This window comes from Manis pentadactyla, chromosome 6, assembly GCF_030020395.1.
Source record: "Manis pentadactyla isolate mManPen7 chromosome 6, mManPen7.hap1, whole genome shotgun sequence".
NCBI lineage: Eukaryota > Metazoa > Chordata > Mammalia > Pholidota > Manidae > Manis > Manis pentadactyla.
Window position 1 is genome coordinate 24,611,819 of NC_080024.1, and position 13,726 is coordinate 24,625,544.

A 13,726-nucleotide genomic window follows, 5' to 3' on the forward strand; every position below is an offset into this window, starting at 1 on the left:
TGTATATGTGATATGTGGTGTGTGTGTACACATTCAAATTGTCCTGCAGTCAATGGGGAAGAGAATGAATAGTGCTGGTTCTTCTTGCTGCTTGATTTATACCCTCTTTGATGGACTTTCGAATGTTGTGCCATCCTTGCATCCCTGGGATGAATCCCACTTGGTCATGGTGTACGATGGTTTTGATGTATTTTTGAATTCGGTTTGCTAAAATTTTGTTGAGTATTTTTGTGTCTACGTTCATCAGGGATATTGGTCTGTAGTTTTCTTTTTTGGTGGTGTCTTTGCCTGGTTTTGGTATTAGGGTGATGTTAGCTTCATAGAATGAGTTTGGGAGTATCCCCTCCTCTTCTATTTCTTGGAAAACTTTAAGGAGAATGGGTATTATGTCTTCCCTGTATGTCTGATAAAATTCCGAGGTAAATCCATCTGGCCCGGGGGTTTTGTTCTTTGATAGTTTTTTGATTACCGCTTCAATTTCGTTGCTGGTAATTGGTCTGTTTAGATTTTCTGTTTCTTTTTGGGTCAGTCTTGGAAGGTTGTATTTTTCTAGGAAGTTGTCCATTTCTCCTAGGTTTCCCAGCTTGTTAGCATTTAGGTTTTCATAGTATTCTCTAATAATTCTTTGTATTTCTGCGGGGTCCGTCGTGATTTTTCCTTTCTCATTTCTGATACTGTTGATTTGTGTTGACTCTCTTTTCCTCTTAATAAGTCTGGCTAGAGGCTAATCTATTTTGTTTATTTTCTCGAAGAACCAGCTCTTGGTTTCATTGATTTTTGCTATTGTTTTATTCTTCTCAATTTTATTTATTTCTTCTCTGATCTTTATTATGTCCCTCCTTCTGCTGACCTTAGGCCTCATTTGTTCTTCTTTTTCCAATTTCGATAGTTGTGACATTAGACCGTTCATTTGGGATTGCTCTTCCTTTTTTAAATATGCTTGGATTGCTATATACTTTCCTCTTAAGACTGCTTTTGCTGTGTCCCACAGAAGTTGGGGCTTAGTGTTGTTGTTGTCATTTGTTTCCATATATTGCTGGATCTCCATTTTGATTTGGTCATTTATCCATTGATTATTTAGGAGCGTGTTGTTTAGCCTCCATGTGTTTGTGAGCCTTTTTGCTTTCTTTGAACAGTTTATTTCTAGTTTAATGCCTTTGTGGTCTGAAAAGTTGGTTGGTAGGGTTTCAATCTTTTGGAATTTACTGAGGCTCTTTTTGTGTCCTAGTATGTGGTCTATTCTGGAGAATGTTCCATGTGCACTTGAGAAGAATGTGTATCCTGTTGCTTTTGGATGTAGAGTTCTGTAGATGTCTATTAGGTCCATCTGTTCTAGTGTGTTGTTCAGTGCCTCTGTGTCCTTACTTATTTTCTGTCTGGTGGATCTGTCCTTTGGAGTGAGTGGTGTGTTGAAGTCTCCTAGAATGAATGCATTGCATTCTATTTCCTCCTTTAGTTCTATTAATATTTGTTTCAGGTATGTTGGTGCTCCTGTATTGGGTGCATATATATTTATAATGGTTATATCCTCTTGATGGACTGAGCCCTTTATCATTATGTAATGTCCTTCTTTGTCTTTTGTTACTTTCTTTATTTTGAAGTCTGTTTTGTCTGATACCAGAATTGCAACACCTGCTTTCTTCTCTCTGTTGTTTGCTTGAACTATCTTTTTCCATCCCTTGACTTTAAGTCTGTGCGCGTCTTTGGGTTTGAGGTGAGTCTCTTGTAAGCAGCATATGGATGGATCTTGCTTTTTTATCCATTCTATTACTCTGTGTCTTTTGATTGGTGCATTCAGTCCATTTACATTTAGGGTGATTATTGAAAGGTATGAATTTATTGCCATTGCAGGCTTTAAGTTTGTGGTTACCAAAGGTTTAGGGTTAGCTTCTTTACTATCTTACTGTCTAACTTAACTCGCTTGTTGAGCTATTATAAACACAGTCTGATGATTCTTTATTTCTCTCCCTTCTTATTCCTTCTCCTCCCTTCTTCATATGTTGGGTGTTTTGTTGTGTGCTCTTTTTAGGAGTGCTCCCATCTAGAGCAGTCCCTGTAGGATGCCCTGTAGAGGTGGTTTGTGGGAGGCAAATTCCCTCAACTTTTGCTTGTCTGGGAATTGTTTAATCCCTCCTTCATATTTAAATGATATTCGTGCTGGATACAGTAGTCTTGGTTCGAGGCCCTTCTGTTTCATTGCATTAAGTATATCATGCCATTCTCTTCTGGCCTGTAGGGTTTCTGTTGAGAAGTCTGATGATAGCCTGATGGGTTTTCCTTTGTAGGTAACCTTTTTTTTCTCTCTGGCTGCTTGTAATACTTTGTCCTTGTCTTTGATCTTTGCCATTTTAATTATTATGTGTCTTGGTGTTGCTCTCCTTGGATCCCTTGTCATGGGAGTTCTGTGTACCTCTGTGGTCTGAGAGGCCATTTCTTCCCCTAGTTTGGGGAAATTTTCAGCAATTATTTCTTCAAAGACATTTTCTATCCCCTTTTCTCTCTCTACTTCTTCTGGAATACCTATGATTCTTATATTGTTCCTTTTCGACTGGTCACTCAGCTCTCTTAAAATTCTTTCATTCCTGGAGATCCTTTTATCTCTCTCTGCATCAGCTTCTCTGCATTCCTGTTCTCTGTTTTCTAGTCCATTAATGGTCTCTTGCATCTCGTCCATTCTGTTTTGAAGTCCTTCCAGAGCTTGTTTTATTTCTGAATTCTCCTTCCTTAGTTCTTGCATATTTCTCTGCAAGTCCATCAGCATGGTTATGACTTTTGTTTTGAATTCTTTTTCAGGAAGACTGGCTAAATCTATCTCCCCAGGTTCCTTCTCAGGGGAAGATGTAGCAGATGCTGAAGCTGTCTGGGTTAGTCTTGTCTGGATCATATTTTTTTGCCTTTTCATGTTGACAGGTGCTATTGACTGTGAGCTGGGAGGGCCAAAATTTTCACTTGCTACTGGTCTTTCTTTACTGGGACAACTGCGACCCCTAGTGGCTTGTGTTGGGTAATTGCGTGTAGAGTGGGTCTTTGTGTCTTGCCTGGCCGGAAGGGAGAAATTTCCCTTTCTGTGGGCGGAGTTTGTCTCAGGCTGCTTCTCTGCTTTCGCAGCGCCCGGAGGGGTGATGGATGGGGGGGGCTGCTTGACTGTTTGCCTCCATGAGGGGTCTCAGAGCTGTTGCCCAGGGGGTTAGTGCACCCGGTTTTCCCTGTAATTTCCAGCTGCTGTACTGTGACCTGGGTTGTTTCCGTCAAGCTGTTAAGTCCCTGTCCCTTTAAGACTTTCAAAAAGCCCCCACTTTTCTTTGTCACAGGGGCATCAGCTTCGGCACCCGCTCAGAGGTCTTACTCCCTGTTCCCCCGGTATCCAGGGCCCCCTGGGCATGCACTGTGTCTGCGCTCTGGCCCGGATGGCTGGGGCTGGGTGTTCAGCAGCCCTGCCCTCCGTCTCCCTCCCGCTCTGCCTGCTTTTCTCCCGCCGGGAGCTGGGGGGAGGGGCGCTCGGGTCCCGCCGGCCGGGGCTTGTATCTTACCCCTTTCACCGGGTGTTGGGTTCTCACTGGTGTAGCTGCAGTCTGGCCACTGTCCTGCGTCTTCTGGTCTCTCTTTTAGGGCTAGTTGTGTTTGTTGTATTTTCAAAAGTATATATGTTTTTGGGAGGAGATTCCCACTGTCCTACTCACGCCGCCATGTTGGCTCCGCCTCCTCGATTTATACCCTCTTTGTCCCCACCCTTCCTTCTACACAAAGATAGTCGGTGCCATTACAAATAGAGAGTGTTGCTTGTTTTGTACCCAATTAAGTGACTAACCTGATATATATCATGCTTTGGGGCCAGTACTTAGAATGATGAACCTTCACTTTCTGGTCAAAAAATGTACACCCTCTTTCTTCGTCGTGTCATGAGTAAAAGGACTTCTCTTTTTAAGTTACAAACATCTGTTAGATGATACAAAGCAAAAACTCCCCAGTAACACCCTGAGGAAATAATGCTAGGAGTATAATAGAACTGTCCTGTTTTTATATGTCTTTATTCTTCCTTCAGTGATATTTCCCTTCAGGGACTTGTCCCTTCTATAGATTGATTGCTATTAATATCAACACAGCAAAACAAATACATGGAGCTGCAATAATATGCTTCTGGGTTTGAGAGTTTCTGAAAACACAAAGTAACTTTTCTAATTGATAAATGCTGTCATTTCTTTATTTTGAGACTATAGCATGTAAAACATGCAGTTAAAAGCCCAACCTTTAGTAATCAGACTCAGCTAATGAGTTTTGATGACTTGAACAAATCCAGAAAAAAAAATGTAGTGTTTTCTTACCCTAAAGTGTAAAGTATTATTTTAATGAGATGCTTTGAGCAATACTTGGTTTTCAAGAGCTTGAAACTTATTTGCTATCTACTTGGAATTTCCCAAATGCAAATGATGTTGCTGCAAAGTAATTCAAATGCTAATTTGTATCACCACCTAGTGGTAATGCAGGTCATAGTGTTGGCAAATACAGGAACTGAGTTTTCTGATAGTGGTTCAATTTTTATTTAGGTGAGAACATCCGTGGAGTTAATGTGATAATGGTTCTGAGTACCTTCCATAGAGTAGTGTTCATTTTTAAAATGCACAGTAATTTCCCTTTTTAATACTTTCAATCTCCTTTTTAAAAGTAAGTCAAAAGGCCTTTTTTCTAACCAAATTCTATACAGTTTGATATATTTGTATTAAAACTTGATGAGGAATTCTTATCAAAACTCTTGCGTATTCACTCTGTTTACTGCAGTTAAATTCATATCCAGTAAATAGATTTTATTTTCTTAAGGTCTCAACATTACCGAGCTGCCAGTTCTGGCATTTAGAAAAAAATAAAATTTTTCTTAACAAATGTTTTTAAAAATATTAGGGGTGTGTGTGTGTGATTTTGAAGTAGAAAACAAAATGGTTCATAATTCTACCACCAGATAACCCTGCCGACATTGGGGAAAAGTCAATACAAGATATTACAAGGAAATGGAAAGCAACCGCTGACCACTGTGTCCCCTGTTCCTAAGATAACCACTGTTCCACTATGAGTTTAATGCCTATATTTGTAGGAGAAAAAAATGCATGAGCCATCATTTGCTTATTTAGCCAATTAATGAAATGCCTCCATTTGTTAAGGTAAAATGTAGAAACGTTTAAGTGTGTTAGTAATTGCAACCAGCCATGCTTTTTCACACCCCTCTTTCTGCTGGGGAGTAAGTTCCCTTAAGGATACTTTCTCAGTCTTTGTTGTGTGACTGTCAGCCCTTTTCGGTCACTGAAAGCGTCTCATTCTGGTTATTAAAACATGGCCTCTTTATTTTACATTGTAAGTGTTCCATCCCACTTGCTACCAGCTTATGGAAATGGAGAAGGTTAGAAGAGGAGAATTATTTTCTCTTTCACAAGCACCCTCCCTCTGGAGCTGGAACTCTCTTCACTATTTCTCTTCACTATATCTCTTGTTTTTGTTATTTGTACATATCTGTGGCTTCAGAGATTAGAGTAGGAGCTGTGTGCCCCCTCAGCTCTAACCTTACCACTAAGTACATTAAAATGAACGTGCCAAGTTGTGGACCAAATTCTGCCAAATATACAAATATTTGTTGGGAAGAAGGCACACACACACAGGTAGTCTCCTGCCCTGTTCTCAGGGCTCAGAGAAAGCCGCATTATCCCTAGGCGCTTCTTGGATCTCACCCATCAAACCCTGGTGGAGCCTCTACCATCTCCCACACCTCCCAGCTGCCTTCACCACTCATTCCACTAACAGAAAGCCATTTATTTTAACATCCCTTACAAACTTGGTAACAAATCCCCTGGTGTAAATGTTGATAAAGTACTGTGAAGTGCTGAGTGCTTCCTGTTTAGGTCCTTCAGCTACAACCAGTCACCCAAGGGGTGTGATTTTGGATACTTGAAGTGCTCATTAACCATTCCTAGTATATAGACTAAAGTCAGACAGGATACATGCACATGTACTTAACTACTTGATAAATTTTCACATAGTCAGTAAGAGAAGTTTACAGCCAGATCGTGGTTTGGTCACCAGGGAGCTTTTGTAGCATGTCTAGCCCCGTAAGCTGCCAGCTGGCAAAGCCACTGTTTGATAGCGCCGATGTCTGCTCACTGTTGCTCTTTTCCCCAAATTCCCTAGCTCTTCCCTCAGACTTTTCCAATATGCTAATATGTCAAGTTTCACCAAAAATTATGTTTTAACAACTTACATGATGTCACATTGAATTTATATATAATTTTGGGATAAGTGAGATACGCTTTCAAAATTTCATGGGATAAAAATCCAAAATACCAAGGACATTTTCCCTGTCATCCCCACCCCTGCACTTTACCCCCAGAAAAGGAAAAAAGGTGCATTCTCTGCATTCAGACTGCAGATAGAGTTGCTTCCCAGAGCCCATCTCCTGGTAAACCACACCAGCTTGCTGGTTCCCTCTTTGGTCCTGTGGGAAAAAAAGCGGCTTTGGTTTCTCCACCCTGCCTTGTACTACCCACCACCGCGCTTGTATGTGGGGCCAGGTGTTGGGGAGGTAGCAGGAGAAGTGACGCGGGGGGGCCCGTCCACCCGTCTGGGGCCACAGCTCCTCCCATCTGCAAGGGAGGGTCCTTCCCGCGGACTTCGGCCCCTGCGGCCCCTGCTGCCTTGGCTTCTGCTGCCCCCGTGTGAGTGCTCGTGGTCTGGGCATGAGGGCACCGAGGAAAGAGAAGGAAGTAAAGAAGGAGGTGCGTCGCCACTCTGATGTTAGGGGCTCCCTGTTCCGTTCTCTCTTCGGACAGAACTAAAGGGCTTCCTCTGGGGCTGTGCCCCTCGGCCTCTTGTGCTTACTTGCAGGTTCAGGGCTGTCCTGAGTTCAGGCAGGGGACTACCAGAGGGGAAAATACGGTGAACTCACCACTGCTTCGTAGTACTTCAAATTTTGCTCTTCCTGTTCCACCTGCTACTGTTTATTTTTCAGAGTCCTCAAGTAGCTCTTCACGATTCTCTCTAGGTTTTGGAGCTGCGTGTACTGGAAGAAGCAGGGTGGCATGTGCTTACTCCATCTTACGTGGAGCCAAAACCAAAACGAACCTCTTTTGTAAAGCAGATATGAGTCTATCAATAGGGAGTTAATAAATTACAATACATCCATTCAATAGAATACTATGCAACTCTGATAAAGAATGAGACTATTTGTGTGCTGATACAGAATGATTGTCCAGATGTACTAAATAGCCAGCCATAGAACATTTGGGGAGATAGATTATGCATATTTGTGCTTATAAAATAATTCTAGGAATATACAAGAAATTGATAACCATGGTTATGTCTGAAAAGAAGGCCTAGAAGGCTGGGAGACTGGAGAAGCAGGGAGACTAATCCCTTTGTGCCATTTGCATGTATTGTCAGTTGTGATCGATCAAGCTGCTGTACAGACATTTCAGGTAAACACATTCAGACATCAACCAAAGAAGGAGATAACTGGGGTACAGGAGGCATTTCATTTTATGCAACTCTTTTTTTTTTTGAGTGTTGACTTAGTCCTTTCTAGAGGCTAAATGCTATAAATAACCAGCATTTCTTAGCTTCTCTGACCCCTAGCCTTAGAGCATGCCTCCACGAGGAAGCAGGGGGTCTCCAGGTAGCTTCAGCCCTATGCAGATTCTTTCATTCTTTGAACTGCTTGTTCATCACCCCCTTTGTGAACTGAAAAAAGAAATGTAGTTGAGAGTTATTAGTCTTTGAACCCTGATTACTCTTTGTGGTCTGATCCAGCCTTCTTAATACTGAACATATAATAAGTACTAACTTAAGCATAAACATATTAAAATATTTATATTTTATGTATTTAAATTATAAATATGGTGTATTTAAAATAACATAGTTATTTAGTATACTATTATATGTTTGTATGAATGTGCACTTTTTAAATGTACTATTTTCAAGTATATACCACTGCCCAATCACTTTCAGATTACCTTAGACATGTATTTTTATTCCCAGGCTAATTCACCTAAATAAAGTTGATCCCCATGCTCCAAGTGAAATGCTGTATGGACGAATGGGCTATATCTATGCGCTTCTCTTTGTGAATAAGAACTTTGGAGTGGAAAAGATTCCTCAGAGCCATATTCAGCAGGTACCACATATTTGTGCTCTTTGGAGTCTTTTTTAGGATCCCACTTATTACGTGCCTAAATTCCTGGTTTTGTTTCTCCACTTAGCACACATCCCAGATAGAAAGATGGTGTATCGTGACCTCAAAAGGTCAGGCATGATCAGAGAACCAACAGCTTCACACTGAGTGCTGTTGGAGACACTGTGGAGGGTGACTCAGAATAGGAAGGCCCGCCTGCTGCATTGAGGGTTTAGAGGCCCCTGCAGAAAAACATGAGCCAGGTTCACTCCTGCGTACAGGGGACTCCTTTTGTGCAGAAGGAATTTATGCTTTCCTTTGACAAGTGCATTCGTGACCTTCCAGTGAAGAGTTCAGGATCTTTCATGCCTTACCTCTTTTAGACAAAATACAGTCAGTCACCCCAGCCTCACTGAGCACAAAATTAAACTGTGTCCATCCACAGCCAGAAGATGGTATCTAATTCACCAAGTTCCCTGGTTCCTCTTAGCGAAAGTTCCTTACCTCCACTGGAAAGATTTTTATCCTAATTCTCATTATTTCAATATTTTTCTCCCTGCAGATTTGTGAAACAGTATTAACCTCTGGAGAACACCTAGCTAGAAAGAGAAACTTCACAGCAAAGAGTCCACTGATGTATGAATGGTACCAAGAATATTATGTGGGAGCTGCTCACGGCCTAGCAGGAATTTATTACTACCTGATGCAGGTAATTGGTGAGGATGGTGAGACTTTAAAATGAGCTTCCTGACTGTATTTCTGGGGTGAGAAGACAGGTACTCCAGCTTGATGTTTCACTCTGTCACTGCTGTATCCCTCTTCTTAAAATTACCTAGGCTAAATCAACAAGACCCGTGTTTGCCAAGGAGCATTTTAAAGTGTAGAAACAGAAAAGGCACTGTGCTTCAAGGTGGCATTTGATCTGTAGGTGACCGTACTTGCCTCCCTGTTGCCGCTGGGTGGACTAAAGCATTTTGAACTGTACTTCCACGTGAAGTGGCAGCTCTTCTTTTCCCTTTCAGCAAACTCTTTAAGTTAATACTATTCCACATTGTAAATCATGACCATTGAAACATTCCAGGAGTAAGAACAAAATCAATAGAAAACAAATGAGCATATGTTGCCTTAGGCTCACTTAGCAAAGCCAAGAAGCCTTTTCAATGGATTTTGTATAACTCACCTGAAAAATAGCTGAGTACGCTATGCCCAACAGTTCTTCAGATCTAATACTACTGAGGGACATCAGCCAAAGTCAAATAGAGTACAGACACAGAGAATTTACTGCAGCAAGCATAACCTGGAGTGGAGGTCAGAAGGGGACTTCTCGTGAGAGCATCATTTCCAGGGGCTTCTCTAGCTCTCTCTCTCTAAGGAGAAATTGGCACTTTAAACAAGAATAAGAAGTCACAGCAAAAGAAAATTGATTTTAATGGCCGCAAAAGTGCTCCCCTCACCTTCCCAAAGTACAGTGTGGCATAAAGAAAAGTGTTTCATTATTATGGGCAACATGAGTGCCTGGATATACATACTACTAGCTGGTTGAGTGGCTGCTATAATAATGCAAAATCAATGGCAGACCTGCCCTCTCGCTATAACTAAACAGTGACAGTGGAGCTGAAAAACTCAAGGTTGTTACTGCTTTTGATGCAAAATCTGGACTGTTAGTGGCAACATGAGACCAACTGCTGTTTATTCTGCACTTCTCAATTATGAGTTTTATAATTAGGGGTTTGGACAGTTCAGACTCAGACTCCTTTATTTTTCTGGCACAGTCACTTATTGGTTCTCTATTTCCAGAAGTAAATACAGATTCTCAAAGGTGTTCAGGAAAGAAGAATTCATGTCTTCTGAAGCTGCGAGGGTAGTGTCACAGGTGTCAGTGAATGGGTGGCCTCCTGGCATTGCACAGAGGCAAATCCTCAGGAGGCAACTTAAGCTCAGCTGCCTTACCTTGGCTACAGTAAGAAATCTGGAAACCCACATACCACACTTTCTAATGGCAGATTATTACCTGTTTGACATGGTTTATTTTAATCCTGAAAGTCCATTCCAGGACGTGCCTGTGGATCAACATAAAACAAAACAGTGGTTTTAGGCCATTTTGGATAGTTACATAAGGTTGAGGAGAGTCCACTCATTCTACTCTAGCATTTAAACTGAGCTTGAACAGTATTCATTGGGTAAAGTGAAATCTATATATGCCCTAAAGAACTTAGTGCGCGGTCAGTATCTGAAAGCCCTACCGTCACTATGGCCTAGCTCCATGCCTCCACCGCCTCCTGCCTGTGCCTACCCTTCATCCCCACACTCCACTCCCTGCCTGGCAAAGACAACACTTCGAATTTGTTGTCTGAAGAAGTGAGCAGTGCATTGAATTAGGAGTGAGACCAAAAGGAGAAACTAAAAACTATATCCAAAATGAGGGCCCATATGCCCCTTGTTAACATGTCCTACAAATTTGTACATTATATCAAAATAATCCTGTATAAGTGTCAGTCCCAAATCCTCTGCAGAAAGACTAGATCTAGACTGACAATGCGAATTGGGATCTAGATTCCAGGTCTCCTCGCTTGTTGGAGTCCTACTCTTTTGGAAGTATCATCTCCCAGTTTTTTAAATGTAATGAAAGTTTCACTTAGTTTGTCTAATGAGTCTGTTTGTGAAAGCCTTTAAAGTATGCTTAAGGTATTAGAAACCTCAGGAAACTTCTCTTACAGTCACATTCTAGAGTATTGACTTAGGAAAATTGTTCATATTTATGTAGATAAGAATAAATATTGAAAAGTAATTCCTATAGATGGTCCCAAGAACAAGCCTAATTTTAGTTTGTTCCAATAGGTGAAAAAATTGGATGGAATTCAAAACCTTCTAATCACTTCCAATTCCTTTTGGTTATGTTTTCTTCCTGGTTTAAAATTCATCCCTGAGGCGTAGGAAGGTCTGTTTGCTTCAGCAGAACTAATGGTTCTTTATCTCATTTTTAGCCCAGCCTTCAAGTGAGCCATGCAAAGTTACATAGTTTGGTGAAGCCCAGTGTAGACTATGTCTGCCAGCTGAAGTTCCCATCTGGAAATTACCCTCCTTGTATAGATGACAATCGAGATCTGCTAGTCCACTGGTGCCACGGTTCACCTGGGGTAATCTACATGCTTATCCAGGCCTATAAGGTACTGTGAATTTTCCTATTTTAGAAACAAATTGGAAAACATAAAATTCTATAACCCATAAAGGAACAATAGATAAATCACTTGTTGGACTGAAGGTCACTTTGCTAAATGGACTACAGGTCGTTCTCATGGCACCCATCTATACCAGAGCACACATTATTCCACAGGGCCGGAGACTGCTGCAGTGACAGGTGGAGTAGCCAAGATGGTAGCGCCAGTGGCAGAGCCAAGGTAAGTATCTCAGGTGTTCAATTAAAGTTAGAAAGAACCTTCTCATGTATTGCTGGTGGGAATGTAAAATGGTGCAGCTGCCATAGAAAGCAGCTTGGCAGTTCTCAGAAAATTAAACATAGAATTAACTATCGTAACAGTGGTTCCACTCATAGGTATATACCCAAAAGAGAGAAAGACAAGAATTCGAACAAATACTTGTACACCGTTGTTTCATAGCAGCATTATTCACAGTAGCCAAAAAGTGGAAACAATCTAAATGTCCATCAACAGAGGAATGATGGGTAGGCAAAATGTGGTACATACACACAATGGTCTATTACTCAGCTATACAAAGAATGAACTCCTGATTCCTGCTGCAACATGCGTGAACCTTAAAAACATTATGGTCAGTGAAATAAAACCTACAAAGGACAAAAACTGTATGATTGCACTTTTATGATATGATGGTTAATATGAGGTTTCTAGAACAGGCAAACTCACACAGAAAGAAAATACACCAGAAGTTACCAGGGCTTAGAGCTGGGGATGGCAAGGAATGGGGGATTATCAGGCAGTGAGTATAGAGCTTCTGTTTGGGATAACGAAAAAGTGTTGGAAATAATGATGTTTATACAACATTGTGAATGTAATTAATGCCACTGAATTGTACATTTAAATGATTAAAATGGTAATTCGTATTCTGTATAATTTACCATAATTTTTTAAAAAGTGCATAATATCACTTCTAAAATGTATGCTATAGCAGAACCACAATCAAGTAAAAAAAGGCTTTTATTTGATTAAGAAAAAAAAGGAGTGAACCAAGATAGCTATGTCCATTGGTGCCAAATCTACAAATTGTAAATCCATAGATTTATAAATCCACAGACACTCGCATATCATCATCTAAATATGGGTAAAGTGAAATCTATATATGCCCTAAAGAACTTAGTGCATGGTCAGTATCTGTGAAAGCCCTCCGTCACTATGGCCTAACTCCCTGCCTGCAACACCTCCTGCCTGTGGCCACAGCACATATAAATTCACAGACACTTGCATATCATCATCTAAATAAGCTTTTGGTATATCAGATTCTACTTTCAGAATGTTGGATATCATGGAAAAACTTTTAAAATGGCCTTATTCTACTTTTAAGACCTCTTAGTTTGCAATGAGATATCAAAAATGTCTACTCAGAATATTTCTCAAGTCTTTGATGAAGTCCTTTATAGGATGCCACAAAAGATGTAAAGGTATATATCTATCTTTCTGACAAAGTTTAGTGTTTTATGACCAAATCAGTTTTTGTAATCAATTTTATAAACAGTTTCTACTCCAGCGTGTAAAGAAACTTCCTAACAGCGAAGGGCATCCTTACTACCGAAGAAGTTAGCATGTGTTCTTTACAAAGTGACTAATGGTAACAGCAATTTTCAAGTAAAATACAAACGCACATGTATAAAACTTAGAACATGCAGACAAGTTTTTGTATTGTTTATTCCCCCTGATAAGACACATCTCTCTGGCCCTAAATCCCTTGCCCTTTCTTACCAAGCCACCTCCCTCTCTCCTTCCTTCACCATCTCCCCTCCTTTCCTGAGGAAGGAATGTCAATGAATGTCTTTTATATCCCTCATAATAAAACTGTACCCTTGACTCTGCAGGTGTTCAGAGAGGAGCGGTATCTCAGGGATGCCTATCAATCTGCTGATCTGATCTGGCAGTATGGGTTGCTGAAGAAGGGGTACGGGCTGTGCCATGGCTCGGCGGGGAATGCCTATGCCTTCTTGGTGCTGTACAACCTCACGCAGGATATGAAGTACCTGTACAGGGCCTGTAAGGTAGGAGTCTGAGCCGCCGGAAGGCTGTGGAAAGGGCTCCAGTTTATCTGATTTAATTCGTCTGTTTTTTAAACCATGAGTCTATAGAACAAACATAGTCATTTGAGAAAAACCTTCAAAAGCCATTCAGCTGGATTAGCTTTCCTTTAAAAGGATGTAATTCGATTCAGCAGCATTTATGGGCAGGGAAAAGAAAGCTGTAGGGTGGTTTTGTGCCTTCCCCTCCTCTGTGATAACCTTGGAGATGAGCGGCTCAGACAGCTCATTAAACTCCTCCTGTGCTTTGGACTCATTTCCAGACCATAGGTTTCTCTACATTAACCACTTTTCTCTGCCCTAAAGATAGTTTTTTTACTCTT

The 13,726-nt window shown here is 41.0% G+C and overlaps 1 protein-coding gene and 1 long non-coding RNA gene across 4 annotated transcripts in view; one reads left to right on the forward strand and one right to left on the reverse strand.

Moving 5' to 3' along the window:
- Positions 1–13,726, forward strand: part of LANCL1 (LanC like glutathione S-transferase 1) — a 38,468-nt gene that overhangs the window by 20,807 nt on the left and 3,935 nt on the right. For all 3 annotated transcript variants that reach the window (XM_036926791.2, XM_036926790.2, XM_057503588.1), the window contains 4 exons: positions 8,014–8,149; positions 8,709–8,855; positions 11,131–11,313; positions 13,191–13,367. In XM_036926791.2, coding sequence (XP_036782686.1) covers positions 8,014–8,149; positions 8,709–8,855; positions 11,131–11,313; positions 13,191–13,367 — 643 coding nt within the window. The remainder of the gene's footprint in view (positions 1–8,013; positions 8,150–8,708; positions 8,856–11,130; positions 11,314–13,190; positions 13,368–13,726) is intronic.
- LOC118932937 (uncharacterized) overlaps positions 1–13,726 on the reverse strand; it is a 102,954-nt gene that overhangs the window by 16,925 nt on the left and 72,303 nt on the right. The gene's annotated exons all lie outside the window — the stretch shown is intronic.